The sequence below is a fragment of the Trematomus bernacchii genome, unplaced genomic scaffold (assembly GCF_902827165.1).
Source record: "Trematomus bernacchii unplaced genomic scaffold, fTreBer1.1, whole genome shotgun sequence".
NCBI lineage: Eukaryota > Metazoa > Chordata > Actinopteri > Perciformes > Nototheniidae > Trematomus > Trematomus bernacchii.
The window spans coordinates 2,250,822-2,266,277 of record NW_022987778.1 but is presented as its reverse complement, the minus strand read 5'-3'; the positions used below and the strand labels follow the sequence as shown (position 1 = coordinate 2,266,277).

Sequence of the window (15,456 nt, the reverse complement as noted above, 5' to 3'; positions counted from 1 at the left end):
CACGCACGCACGCACACGCACACACACAATAAAACATATACAGGAGCAAGAACTTCTAAACAAGATAAACTTCAGTGAGTTTATCTTACACACACACACACACATACACACACACACATATATACACACACACACACACACACACACACACACACACACACACACACACACACACACACACACACATGGACCCTTGTGTTTGTACCCATTTACAGAATACATAAAACACTCTGACACACAAAGTCAACAACTTGTTGACATTTTGGCCATGAGCGTATTCACTAAACAAGAATAATTACAGACAAACACACACACACACACACGCACACACACAAACACACACACACACACACACATGTATAGCAGCAGTATCTCAGGGTCAGGCAGGGTCGCGCCGCCTATAGTTGACGTGAATTCCTCAGAGGGCTGTTGGTAAAGAAATATGTTAACCTTTTATTCAACATGGATTCAAGGTAAAAGGAGTTTTCCAATGTGCAAACATTTGATGCTGAAGTGTGTTGCTGGAGCTGCAGAAACAACATGTTATGTGTTTGAAATGCAACATACACGGAGATAATAGGACATGGTGTATACAGTGTTTACAGTCACAAGCTGCAGCGCAAGTGAAAGTCACCTCCCTTTTTCAGTCTTAAAATGGGCCTTATTTTCAGAATCAGAATACCTTTAAACGTCCCACAGAGGGGACATTTGTTTTTGGGGTTTCCCTTTCCTGTAGTGTGTTATATTGACGTTACCGCAGCATCCTGGCAAAGACAAGAAGATTCGGAGACAGTTGCTTCCCGCGGGCAGTGAGACTGTTAAACAATTGAACTGCTGAAACAACTTCAAAACATTCATCTGCTACTCAGTAATATGTATCTAATATCTAATATATATCATTCCAATAACTTGTATATAGACTCGTACTGCACTATTCCACATCATCACTTTATTTTATAACTATTTTTCTTTTTGTATTGCTCTTGCTATCTGTATTGTTATTATGTTGCATTGTTGGAGAAGCCTGTGACATAAGATTTTCAACAACATAATTACTCTGTAGCTATGTCAGTTTGACAATAAAGAACCTTGAACCTTGAACCTATAGGTTTGTGTGCATGTAAATGGTCTTCAAGGGCTAACATCCCAAAGTTCTCTTCAGTGGGAGTTTCTCTCACAGTACCTTTACCTTGATGATGGCGTAATGGTTTTTGCTGCTCTCTCCCTCCAACATCTTCTGTATATTTTTGGTATTTTTGATGTAACTAAGATGTAACGTGGGACAGTGATGTCAAATGATACTGATGAAAAAGTGAAAACCTGTTTTTTGTGATTGTTGTGTCTTTATAGTGTCTGGTTTCTAATGTTAGCCCTCCTTTCCGACTAAAGCCTTCCAGGAATGTTTACACCATAAACCTGACAAAAGCCTGTGACAGCTACTTATTTTCAAACGTTAGCTCAAAGTGATTTTATTGTTCTTTGGTGCAGACACTAAGTGATAAACACTGATGGCATGTAGAGACAAGGCAGACGATAATAAGTAGTCAGATGTAACTACAAGCCAGATGATTTATGATCATTTGGGTATGGGAGTTTCTGAAAACACATTTGATTTGTTACGAGCCATAACGGCGACACTCGTTTTGTTTTCACCTTTGTCTGTGCGTGTGTCATCATGTCAACATTTGCTCCTGGAAACACCTTCTGTAGCGGGAACTGAGGAGGTTTGATTAGTTTGCAAAGTGTTGATGTTTCTGGCCGTCTGTAGACAGATTGTGTCACTGGAATAACGTCACAACGATGCAAGATGCAGTCATGAAAATGTAAAAGTGTGTAGTTGGATTAAGTTTTAAGGTTGATTTGAAGATGGGTTTAGTTGGTAATAAGTGAATAAGTGGAGTGGCGGCTGTTGAGCTCCCATTATAAGAACGTTTTTCTTTGTTCTTAGCTTGTAGATACATATGTTAAAGTTACTTTGGTTTGGTTTCTTGAATCCAAAAAATCCAAAACTGTTCATCCATGGCAAGTATTGCATCGAGCATCCTCCAGACTTCTTGCCTTGACTAAGTTAGAATAAAACACCCTATTCATGCAGTGTTAATACCAATCAATGAGTAACAGAAGGAATTAAACATGGCCCTCGATAATCATCCTTTACCACTAACTAAACACTGTGTCATGTATTTCTGCTTTTAAACAAATGACCTGAGTCAGCAGACCTTTCCTATTTCCACATCTTTTCAATCATAACCCTTTTCTCTGTCTCCAGGCACGCCTGAGTCGCTGGAGGAGAAGGAGCACCAACTTTCCACGATGATCGGTCAGCTGATCAGTCTGAGGGAGCAGCTCCTCTCCGCCCATGACGAGCAGAAAAGGATGGCCGCCTCACAGCTGGAGAAGCAGAGGCAACAGATGGAGCTGGCCAGACAGCAGCAGGATCAGGTAGGGAGGAGGGGTCTTTCTTAAACCTTAACAAGTCGTTTTGAAACTTCCTATTATAGCTGAGTTCCTTACCTTTCTCGCATTTGGTTCGGTGTGCTCATATCATTTTCAATAGATTTGTTATCTATCCTGGAAAAACAGTGTTTTGTGAATAAAGTGACAATGGATGATGATGTATCCATGTTCAAAGTAGATTTAGATGTGTTTAGGGGTTAGATAAACAGTTTTGAATCGTGCAATGCATCCTGGGATGAATAATTAGTGCCTGTGAGTCTACGGTCTTACTACTATTTATTCAATCATGTGACATCCATGTAGTTTGCATATGCTAATAGCTTAGCTCGACACCAGGTTACCCATACATTAACCCACACATTTGAAAAAAGAGATTAGACAAAACTTTCTTGAATAGTTGTTAAGACAAAAAAGTGTCTACGTGTATTTGTGTTTGTGTGTGGAATCAAAAAGTGTCAGATGCTGATGCGTGTGTCTGCAGGTGTCAGATGTAGGATAATAAGCGTGTGACAGAGAAAGCAGGGAAGCAAAGAGGTGTTTAGATGAGCTCTCTTTGTTTTCGCTTTATGCCGACACGTTACTGTAGGTCGACGTACGACAGGCTCTGTTTGGACTAGTCCACACCTCCCATCACAACACATTCCACCTCTCATGGCTTCACAAAGGAACGGGGGAGATGGAGAGAGTGAAAAGAAAGACAGATTCCAATATCAGCCAGTCATTTGGCTGTTGAGACTTGATAGGATAATGCCCTGCAGACAAACCCTGAGAAATCTGCCTTTAATGAAATATGACATGTGTGCAAATGGGGCGCCGCCTCCCATTCAGCAGCCTGTAATTACATTTCAGAATAAATATACTAAACGACTTCTCGGGTAAAAAAGAAAGAAAAGAAAGGGCAGCTGCTTTACTTTTCTGGCGCAGAGGGGGCGGGATCAAAAAGCCGACGTGCTGCCCCTTTAAGGGTTTTGACCTCATGTGAGTGGACGATCCAAGCTGCATAACATGGTCCTTGACTTCAGGTGTTTTTTTATTAGACAAAACAGCAAAACAAAAGAACAAGTAATCATCGCCTCTTCTGTTGATGAGCATTGATGGGTGTATAGGGGGTTTTAGAGGCATGCTAGGTGTAGTAAACATGTCAATCTCACAATTCATTGTCAGTTAAAGGTGGGGTAGGTAAGTTTGAGAAACCGGCTCGAGATACACTTTTTGTTATATTCCATGGAATGCTCTTAACATCCCGATAGCAATGAATATCTGAAGTGCTTTGACAAAAAATCCATAAAAAAATGTCATCTGTGGAAGCCGTGGTACTGTAAAAAGTACGACCAATCATCTGAGCCGGCCCAGCTAAAATAACTGGATGGCCTACCTGCTTGTCAGCCTTCCATCTGTGCACAAACTTATCTCGTGCAATCATTGGTCATGTGCGCGATCGTGTGTGTTGGAGGAGGGGCTCTGTAAGGAAGTGGCAGATTTCTTCCGGCTGTGTATTTTTTAATTCTAGCGATCTCGAGCTGGTTTCTCCAAAATTACCTACCCCCACCTTTAAGAGATTTATTGAGAAGCTCTCCACACTGTTAAAAAAACCTATTATGGTGCTGCACCACATCGGTCTGATCTTTCAGTGTTTTTCCCTTCTCAATAAAGCATGTATGTCTGTGCTTTTGGTTTCTGTGTTTGACCAAGGGGCGTCATTTCTTTGGTGGGATCGTACGATTTTTCAATGATGTTCAACATAATCAATTGTAGGCAGTGAAATAATCACTTTGAGTAGATAATTAAGGATACAAATACAAAAAAAGAAGGAGTTTGTAAAGCAGGTTTTTATTTTGATATTAACAGAAAGAAACAGTGGTGTTACAGTCCGTCTATAATTTAATAACAGAATATAAAAAATAACAGACTGATTGACAACAGGTCCTCGGTTTCCGATAGTATCTTTTCATCTGGATTTCATCCTGTAAAACCCCTCTTTGTCACATGTGTGGCAAGCCTGTAAAATATTCAATGGGGTCATTAGTTCTGTGCTCATGCCCCCTTTCTTCCAATAATCCGATTTTCTAGCAGATGTTTGTATTATTGTTATAGTAAAACAGATTTAATCCCATTGAAAGAAAAATGAAGGAGTTTGACACAACACAACTACTTGGGGGACTGTGGCTGCGAGGGAGTGCGGTCGTCTTTCAACCAGAAGGTAGTGGGTTCGATCCCAGCCCATGCAGTCAACATGTCGATGTATCCTTGGGCAAGATACTTAACCCTGAGTTGCTCCCGATGGCCAACGGTGTGTGAATGTTAGGTCCTAGAGTAAGGTACACTGCTCTGTATGAATGGGTGAATGACATGTAGTATGTAAAGCGCTTTGAGGGGTCTTCAAGACTGGATAAAGCGCTATATAAGTACAGTCCATTTACTTGCTATGCATCTTCTCAGAATTGTGTAAGGCATGATTGTTTTGTTAATATTCTCTATCTCTTTGTGCAGATTGCCAGACAACAGCAGCAGCTCCTGCAGCAGCAGCACAAGATAAACATTCTCCAACAACAGATCCAGGTTAGTAGGCACACACACACTCACAAACTCTCAATCACACTCACAAACACACTCTTCTTTCATTCATTCCTCACATTTCTAAGTTGACTCTTGCCCTCTGCATTTCATTTCATTTTCATTTCATCGTTTATTTGAACAGGGACAATGCACATTAATGAACACTTTAGACAAATAATGCTTCAAGTGTATTTTAGCTTTGAGCTCATTTCCATACAACATATAAGAACATGACATTTATAAACATAGCACAAATAAATACATGATATGCGAAAAGAGCAGGAGCAGCACACACAAGTATTTACCACCTGGCAGCAACGACATATAAAGTGCAAGAGACTGCAGACTCCCCTTGTCTCTTCTTTGTTGTGTCCATCTCTGAGAGGACGCTGCTGATGTTTTGTCTTTTGTCCTCCGTCTGGATTGCCTCAGTTTTCCTCTTTCTCCATTATTATTGAGTGTGATTAGAAAACAACAATATCGTGAGAGGTCGTGACCTTTGTCCTTTTATTTTTTGCCCGCTATTGACAGGTACGACAGCTACAACTCACCAGCCTTGCATATACAGTAAATACAAAGGCATGCACACACACACACACACACACACACACACACACACACACACACACACACACACACACACACACACACACACACACACATGCGCACGCACACACACACACGCACACGCACACACGCACGCGCACTCACGCACGCACGCACGCACACGCACACGCACACGCACACGCGCACACGCACACACACACACACAGAAACGACGACCCAGTAATTGCCCTGGTTATGGCCGGATCATTTACAGCGGCATTGATCAGTCAGCGATCGATATCCCAGCATCCTTCAGGCTTCCTCCTACTCCTTCTCGTACTCTAGATGTCTATTTATCAACATGTGTTTCCTCTCTCCGTCTGTTTCAATTGAACCTTTAATGTTCCTCTCACTGAGCCCATACATGACACGCTAAAAAATAACAATATACGCTGGTTAAGAAAAGGAGAAACTGTATGTATGTATCCTGGACCTACGCATACTGATTCCTGTTTTATTCCCACATCATAGTTTGTTTCCATTTCTTCCTCCTCACATCTGTTTCACCGTGCCACCTGATGCATTCAGTACATACATACAGTCCCCAAGCAATGACCACCAGCTGTGAGCCAAATGCCGGTAAATCTACACGATAGCCATGTGGGGAGTTAGCCAGCTTGTGTTTTATCAAGTTTTTTTAAGTGGTGCTGAATTAAATCGCCTCGTGAGACTATTTGAATCCACTTGCCGCTGCGCCGGCTTCAGTCTCGTAGCCCTTTACCCCCCATGGGCCCCGAGCGTTGGATCTCCCTGTGCTCCGGAGGTGTGATGCAGTTAACGAGAGCTTGTGTTTTCCCCCCCTCTTCTTCTTCTGCCTTTTTTATTACGAGGCCCCACCTCTAGATCTTAATAAAGCTCGGATCGGACTTCATTAGCCCCTCTGAGCCCCGGGGGAGAGCAAGACCATAAAAAAAGTAGCTCTTACTCGGATCCTCTTCCACGCTGTGAAGCACGGATACTGTGTCATGTTTGGTTTTGAGGATGAAGGGACACGCAGGAAATAGCTCTTGAGAGCAGCGTGTTATCATGTAGAGCTTCAGAAGTATCTGCTTTAAATCCAGGTGACACCTTTCCCTCTCTAGCTCATGTTTCACAGTTACTTTCCTCGTTGAATTACATTATACAATTCCAGAATTACTTTATTTATTGCACGGAGGCAAATTAGTTTCCTTGTAAAGCTGTTAAATAACAGTTGGGTGTGTTGCAATGGCTATTTTTAAAACAATGGAATTTCTTGGTGAACAAACCCAGCTTAGCAAGGAGCATATGGTCTATCTACTGTACAGAGGGTTAGCATTATTATGGCTAAGCTCCAGGGCTTAGTCACTGGAGTACGGGCTGTTTACGCTGTGTCGGATGTGTATTGGCTTTAAACACACAGGCAGCGCTGCACCGGTCTGTTTCCACTTATCAAATCCAGACCTGAGCTCCTCTCAGGCCAATACTCCGAGGAGCTGACCAAATGCTACTGTTTTCAGCTAAAAGAGAATAGGCCTCAGTCTGGTAAAAGCCCCCTTTTTATGAAGTGCAGCATGTTTTTCATATCTTAATTTAAAACACAACATGTTGTCCAGATGGAAAAAAATAAGAAAGTTTCTCTGCTAGAAAAGTGGAAGCGTTGCAACCCCCTGATGTGCCAGCTGTTGCATCATGAAAACAGTTAACCGAGCTTCAGTGATTAATTAGCATTAATTTAATGCTTTCATTATCAGACATTTTGAAAGTTTTATAGTTCGGCAATGAACTGAGTCTTATCTGGATCTGATTTATGAATGGAGACAATGACAATCCCAGTAGGAGCTGTTTTTCCATTCTGTCTGTCGCGTTTCGTTCTTTTTGTTTTGTCCCTGGCTGGTGTCCGTGTGTTTGTCGATGAGTGGTGCAATGTGTGTAATGAGGGGGGGGGGTGGGGGGGGGGCGCGCAGTGTAGTTCAAAGTGACCCCAGGTTTCCTGTCCATGTGGTTTTTTAAATGGTGTGAGAGCCCAGCGGGGGATGTTCCACGGGTTAAAAAACCGCTTCCGATGGCCCCATTTTCTGATAGATATGGTTACACACACAGACACAGGCAACACCACAGACACATGCAACACCACAGGACCACAGGCCAACACACAAACATCAGGCAACCACAACAGACACATGACCCACACAAGACACAGGCAACACACAGACACAGGCAAAACACACCAGACACGGGGCCAACACACAGACACAGGGCACACCACGACACATGCAACACGGACACAGGCAACACATAAACACAGGCAACACACAGACACATGCAACACACAGACACAGGCAACACACAGACACAGGCAACACACAGACACAGGCAACACACAAACACAGGCAACACACAGACACAGGCAACACACAGACACATGCAACACACAGACACAGGCAACACACAGACACAGGCAACACACAGACACAGGCAACACATAAACACAGGCAACACACAGACACAGGCAACACACAGACACATGCAACACACAGACACAGGCAACACACAGACACAGGCAACACACAGACACATGCAACACACATACACAGGCAACACACAGACACAGGCAACACACAGACACAGGCAACACACAGACACAGGCAACACACATACACAGGCAACACACAGACACATAAAGAAAAACAGCTGATGTTAATACAGAAAGTACAAACATGTATGCAATCTCCAGTGGTGGAAGAAGATCCTTAACTAAAGTAAAAGTACTGACACCCTGTAAAAATACTCCATTAAAAGTCAAGATATTGAGAATGGTGGTTACGTAAAAGTATTGAAGTATGATCAGGAAGATGTACTTAGAGTAAAGTAAAACTAATCATAAAAATAAAGATAATATACATATAGATATAGAGAAAGAGAGAGAGGAGGGAGGAGAGAGAGAGATGAGAGAGAGATGAGAGAGGGAGAGAGAAGAGAGAGAGAGGAAAACAGCAAATCCCGTAATTACTTGGGTGCAATACGGTTTGATCTAATTTAAATCATCATATCTTAAAAGTTCTTCATACTTTGTGTGTAAAAATATGAATCTATAAGAAACTCAAGCTTTAAAGTAAATGGAGTAAGTAATAGTCCCCTTAAATTGGAGTGGAGTAGAAGTGTAAAGTGGCACAGAAGGAAAATACTCAAGTAAAGTCTGAGTATCTCCGAATGTGTACTTAAGTACAGTACTTGAGTAAATGTACTTAGTTACTTTCCACTTCTCCCAAGCTCAAACAGACACACATACACACACACACACACACACACACACACACACACACACACACACACACACACACACCACACACACCCACACACACACACACACATAAAACAGGCATCTGATATAAACTTACAGAAGAGACGGCGGTTATTGCAACTGTGCACACATGGTCATATATATTCCCTTTGCACATACACATGCTAAAACACAACTATGGGCACCAACACACACACACACACACAACCACACACACACACCACACACACACACACCACACACACACACACACCACACAACACAACACACACACACACACACACCACACACACACACAGTGGTGGTGGTGGGCCCTTTGTGTGTCGTAGGCCAGAGCGGCCCAGCCAGCCGGTGGCTGACAGGCATGTGTCTTTGTTAAGTCAGTTCCCTATAATGGCTCTCATATGTGGCCCATTTCCTTCGGGCCCACAAAGGCAAAGGCCCTACCGCACCGCTGCGGGCCCGAGCTAACGGCTAATTAATGACTGCAAAGCCACACTCCTCCTCCCTCCTCCCTCCCTCTGTTCCTCATATATAACTCCTCTGTCTCCTCCTCTTCTCTATTTTGAGTTGCTTGTTGTTTCTGATTGTTTTTTCAATGTGATCTTGTGTTCTCCTGTGAATGATACAGTCAACAATAACAGTGTGCTGCCCTCTGTTGAAACACCATTAGCCTTCTGTTGTGGTGTTTACGCTGTGAGTAGTTAACTTAAATATGTGGTTTTGACTAACAGTCATACTGGGTGCTTTGAGACATATATGGCAGTGCTTTGGAAGCTTAAAGGTGGGGTGGGTAATTTTGGAGAAACCAGCTTGAGTACGCTAGAATTTGAAAATACACAGCCGGAAAAAATCTGCCACTTCCTTACAGAGCCCCTCCTCCAACACACACGAACGCGCACATGACCAATGAGGGCACGAGATAAGTTTGTGCACAGATGGAAGGCTGACAGGCAGGTAGGCCATCCAGTTATTTTAGCCGGGCCGGCTCAGATGATTGGTCGTGCTTTTCACAGTACTACGGCTTCCACAGATTACATTTTTTTATGGATTTTTTGTCAAAGCACTTAAGATATTCATTGCTATCGGGATGTAAGAGCATTCCATGGAATATAACAAAAAGTGTATCTCGAGCCGGTTTCTCAAACTTACCTACCCCACCTTTAACCAGGTTCAAATGAGCTCTTTTATAGTCAAGAAAATCCGATGTTCACTTATGATATTCTCAAAAAGTCAAAAGTCTTACACTAGATTACATTATCATCCTCTCTGTAAATGTGTTGTTTCATCCTGTTAGAAAAAAGCTTGGATCTTTTTTCTTGTCAGTAAAGCGCTGACGTTAGGTGAGGCTCTGAATGGTTGGGGTTGCTAAACCTGCGTTTGAGACACAAACACAATAATCACCACACACACATACACATGCATAAGAGCTAATGGAGCAGGCAAATGGTCGTTAGATAGACAGCAGCTCCTACGTCAGCACATACAGCTTCAGACACAATGACTCGGAAAGCCATGGAAGGCTCATAACGTCGATTGGACTCACCAGCTATGGAGAATGGCTAACTCTTGACTCTACAATTACCCTCATTTTAGTGTATTAACCTGTGTGTTAGCCTATAGAAAGATGCTATAAGCATACTGTAATTCTGTGTGCTTCAATTAAAATTGCCTGTAGCATCTTTATCGTGCTCCCATGGGTTTAGCAAGACGGTGAAAGGACAGTTTAATTATTTGTAGGTAGACATTATTTTGATCTTAAAGTGGCATTAAAGTCCGACTGCTTAGGAAGAACTAAAACAAACTAATATAACTTTTTCATGGTTTACCATTTGCTTATTAAGTTGCTTAGGCTAACATTGTGCTTTAGTTGCTTTTATACTTGTTTAAAGTAACTCATCTTAAGCTATAGGTCATGCTTGCCTTGTTTAAGTGCTACAACATTCGTTTACTGTCAGATATGTACACACTCTGCTTTATCATTTTACTAATCAGCCCTTATATCATACACTATGATATTGCTTAGTGTTTGACTGGCTTTCAATACATTCTGTAGAAGAAAGTATGCAGTTGTTTGAAAAAAAACAAGAGAGAATTGATCAGAAAAATGTAGACGAGCCAGTCAGATTTTGTTGGCATACGTTTTGCCCGTTGTGCTTCCATGGGTCATTTATCATTTAGCGAAGTGTAACTTGAACCATAGCATTTTTGACCTTGCAGAAGTTGTAAGTTACATTTAAATTGTAGGATTTATATAATATTGTTGGAACAAGTCACCATAATGACATACACATATTGCTGTTAACCTTTTTTTCATTTGAGGCTAACAAAACATTATTTACCTGTATGCATTGTCACATGTGCAGACCCGCCAAATACACAACCAGACGACTACCTTTCTTTCTTTCCCCCCCCCCCCCCTCAAACACATCAACATACAGACACACCACATTCATACTCATTGCCCCCTAACCCTGCAGCCCGTACACAAGAGGACCATTAATTCTGAGTGTGTGTGTGTGTGTGTGTGTGTGTGTGTGTGTGTGTGTGTGTGTGTGTGTGTGTGTGTGTGTGTGTGTGTGTCTGCGCGTGTACACATGTTCCTTGTGCCTAGGTGTGTATGTCCATGTGTCTGGTGGGCAGTTAGAGGAAGGGGGGCCTTGTGTTTTCTTAGGGGCTGTGCAGAGCGGGGCCCCCCCCAAACACCACCTTCCCCAGTCCATTCATCCAGCGACCACCCCCCCCCCCCCCCCTCAACCACCCTCCCCTCGGTAAAAGAAGATCTTTGTGTGTTTGCGCTAGTGAAGCAGCCCCAGTCCGTCCCAGTGTTCCCAAAGGAATACAATGAATGGGAGCATTTTGTCCCACTCTATAACCCCCCCCCCCCCTCAGTCCTCTCTTCTTGTTCTTTTTTTTTGCCCATTCGGACAGACAGACTAGTTTTTATTCTCTCTTCATTCCCCTTTTCTCCGTGTCACAAGACGTCAGACAGCTTGTGTGTGTGTGTTGTGGTGTGTGTGTGTGTGTGTGTGCTGTGTGTGTGTGTGTGTGGGTGTGTGTGTGTGTGTGTGTGTGTGTGTGTGCCTGTGTGTGTGTGTGTGTGTGTGGTGTGTGTGTGTGTGTGTGTGTGTGTGTGTGTGTGGTGTGTGTGTGTGTGTGTGTGTGGGAAAAGTACCCTGAACTTCCAATGTTTGTGCGTGTGTGTGTGTGTGTGTGTGTGTGTGTGTGTGTGTGTGTGAGTGTGTGTGTGTTGTGTGTTGTGTGTGTGTGTGTGTGTGTGTGTGTGTGTGTGTGTGTGTGTGTGTGTGTGTGTGTGTGTGTGTGTGTGTGTGTGTGTGTGTGTGTGTGTGATGGGGGCCTCCCAAGTTATCAGGCCTTTTTGGAGTGTGACCTAAACAAGTCTGTCTGAAGAACCGGTCAGGTGATGAACACATGTAACTGCACGCTTGTCGAACAATGCTCACTGTGGGAAATACAGATGTCAGATGCTCTGTTTGTGATCACACACACACACACATTCACACACAGCCCTGATTCTAACCTTGACACTGGAAGTCTTGAGCCTCAAACAGCACTTTTAATAAGTGGAGATCAAACAATATATCCCAAAATGTCCTGTCCCCATGAGGTCGAAAAAAAATATCGGTCCTCATTAAGTTGCAAGATAAGAACTTTCGGATACACACACATACGCAATTACCAATTATTTAAAACACAAAAAAAGCTGTTAATTGTCACATTTTCCAAGCTCGAACCAGCAAATGCTCCCAACTCGATAAATGCATTAATTGATTTCTTCATGTTTCTTTAGATTTTCTCATTGATTGACTAAACTTTTCATCGCTTTAACAAACACATGCAAGTCAAAGATGTTACTATTCATCTCTCTCTATTTAGTCATGCTCTTTGAACCTCCCTACCACAAACCCTCACTCCCTCACACACTCACTCACTCACTCCATACACATCCCACAGGACGGTCGTCTAATTCAAGCCGGCATGTTACCCAGGCTGCAGCACAAATGCCGTAGAAGAAGTATACCGTAACCACACAACATGCTGATTATGTATATTTAGGCTCCACTGATGAACTGTCCCACGACGGCAGCGGGAGGGGGTCAGCATGGTTAATGAATTGGTTGTAAAGAAGATGAATGGAGGTGGATGGCATTGAGGGAAGCTGAGAGTAAAAGAAAGGTGTTAACAAGCGTGGTCTTTGAAAGAGTAAAATAGCAATTGAGAAGAAGAAATATGAATAATGGAGGAAGATTGTGATGTAAAAAGGGAAGAAAGGATTAAGACAGAATAAGAAAAAGGAAATGGATGATAAAAAAAAGTATATGAGAGAAGCCAAGATAATGTCATCAGCGGAAAATTGATAGAAGACAGAAGAATAAAAGAGAGGATGAATCTGAACAGGTCTAAAAAATAAATGGAATAGGAAACAAAATGGAGGAAAAGTTTAAGCTACAGTAAATCGCAAAAATAGCATAGAGGAAAAAGGAGAGACAAAAAGCAAATATTAAGAAAGGATGAGAGACTTAAAGGTGGGGTAGGTAAGTTTGAGAAACCGGCTCGAGATACACTTTTTGTTATATTCCATGGAATGCTCTTAACATCCTGATAGCAATGAATATCTTAAGTGCTTTGACAAAAAATCCATACAAAAATGTCATCTGTGGAAGCCGTAGTACTGTAAAAAGCACGACCAATCATCTGAGCCGGCCCGGCTAAAATAACTGGATGGCCTACCTGCCTGTCAGCCTTCCATCTGTGCACAAACTTATCTCGTGCCCTCATTGGTCATGTGCGCATTCGTGTGTGTTGGAGGAGGGGCTCTGTGAGGAAGTGGCAGATTTTTTCCAGCTGTGTATTTTCAAATTCTAGCGCACTCGAGCCGGTTTCTCCAAAATTACCTACCCCACCTTTAAGGAACATACATTTGTCTGAATTATTCTCAAAATAAGAAACAGAGAAGTATCTGAAAGAGAGAATAAAAACACGAATACAAGTTAGACATTTGGAATCATAATAATTGGCACATTTTTTATTTCTCTGTAACTATTCCACAAATGAATTAGATACAGCAAATTGCAGCATGAATGCATTTCTTAATTTTCTTTTAATAATGACCTCCCTGAGAATTTTAATTTCTTGCGAGAATGTAAAATATGAAAGCTAAGGTTTCAAATGATTTCTAAAAACTAATTTGCATTTCAGTTTGAATGCCTTTAACATGTGTGTGTGTGAAAATGTGGAAAAAAAAGATGCCAGTCGTTCAGGAAAAGGAATCTAACGAGCTAGAAAAAGGAAGCAGAGAAGGACAGACACACAAAGAGAAAGACGAGAGACGTGAGGGAGAAAGAGACAAACTATTTTACAAGACAGGAAAAATAAAACAAGTTTGAGATAAAGGCAGAGATGAGAGAGTCCAGTAGTCGAGCAAAGCGAGCTCTAATAGATTCCCGCAGGCTCATCTTTGATATGCTCTCCTCACTTCAAGCCCTCAGCGCCTTAATTCAGTCGAACCCACAGATTTTGTAAGTCTTTCAAGCTGACATGAAAGGCAGCTCTTAGCCTCTCTGTTGTTTTAAAGGCATTTTGTTTCTCAGTTTTACACTTGTCTCTCAATAGTGTGAGTCTTTATTTGTTGTTTGGTGTCTGCTCTTTAACCCTGCTTAAGAGTTTGGTTTTTTGTCAGCAGTTTTCACGAATCTTGGCAATACTGTACATTTTTCCTTATCAGTCAGTTTTTACGTCTATTCAATGTTTTCCCTTTTGTATTATTTAAATAGTCTTTCTTTCTTCCGTGCTTTTCCTTTAATTCTTTTCTTTTCTCTTTTTTACCTTCAAGTCTTTTGCATTCTTTCATCCTCCATCTTTTATTTCAGAAATATTTTGGGACTGGTTATTTCTTGTTATAGTCTAGCATCGAGTCCAGCCATCCAGCCAGCGATTCCAGTCGAGGAGCGAGCTAGCGAGAGCGAGCTAGCGAGCGAGAGCAGAGCGAGCGAGCGAGCGAGCGAGCGAGCGAGCGAGCGAGCGAGCGCGAGCGAGCGAGCGACGAGTAGCGATCTATCTATCGATCTATCTGATCTATCTATCTATCTATCTATCTATCTATCTATATCTATCGATCCATCCATCCATCCATCCATCCATCCATCCATCCATCCATCCATCATCCATCCATCCATCTATCCATCTATCTATATCTATCCATCTATCTATATATCTATCTATCCTTTCCATCTTGCCATTTTCCTCACATTTTTTTCCGGTATGTATTTTAGTGTATTCGACCTGTTTTCAGCATTTGTGTAGGAGCTGTTGTGTGTGTGTAACGGCCCGTCCACACAGCGGCTTTGGAAAAAGCTTGCCGGCGGGCGTGTCTGAAGCTCGACCAACAACCAATCACATGAATCTCCCGCCCCTGAGACACAAGCAGCGGTTTGATTGGCTAGAGCTTGTACTGGCATATGATTTGATTGCTTCCACTGAAAGCTTCAGAAGCTTCAAAAGTTGAACATTGCTCAACTTTTGAAGCCTGAGATGCCTGGAAAGCTCCGCTCTGC

At 42.4% G+C, this 15,456-nt stretch overlaps 1 protein-coding gene across 5 annotated transcripts in view; it reads left to right on the top strand.

Annotated features, from left to right (window-relative positions):
• The window catches only part of LOC117497264 (transcription factor SOX-6-like), a 119,751-nt gene that overhangs the window by 68,134 nt on the left and 36,161 nt on the right, over positions 1 to 15,456 (top strand). For 4 of the 5 annotated variants that reach the window (XM_034149184.1, XM_034149185.1, XM_034149186.1 and 1 more), the window contains 3 exons: positions 2,270 to 2,442; positions 4,948 to 5,016; positions 5,545 to 5,580. In XM_034149184.1, the coding sequence (XP_034005075.1) occupies positions 2,270 to 2,442; positions 4,948 to 5,016; positions 5,545 to 5,580 (278 nt within the window). The remainder of the gene's footprint in view (positions 1 to 2,269; positions 2,443 to 4,947; positions 5,017 to 5,544; positions 5,581 to 15,456) is intronic. The other variant, XM_034149189.1, reaches the window with a different exon arrangement.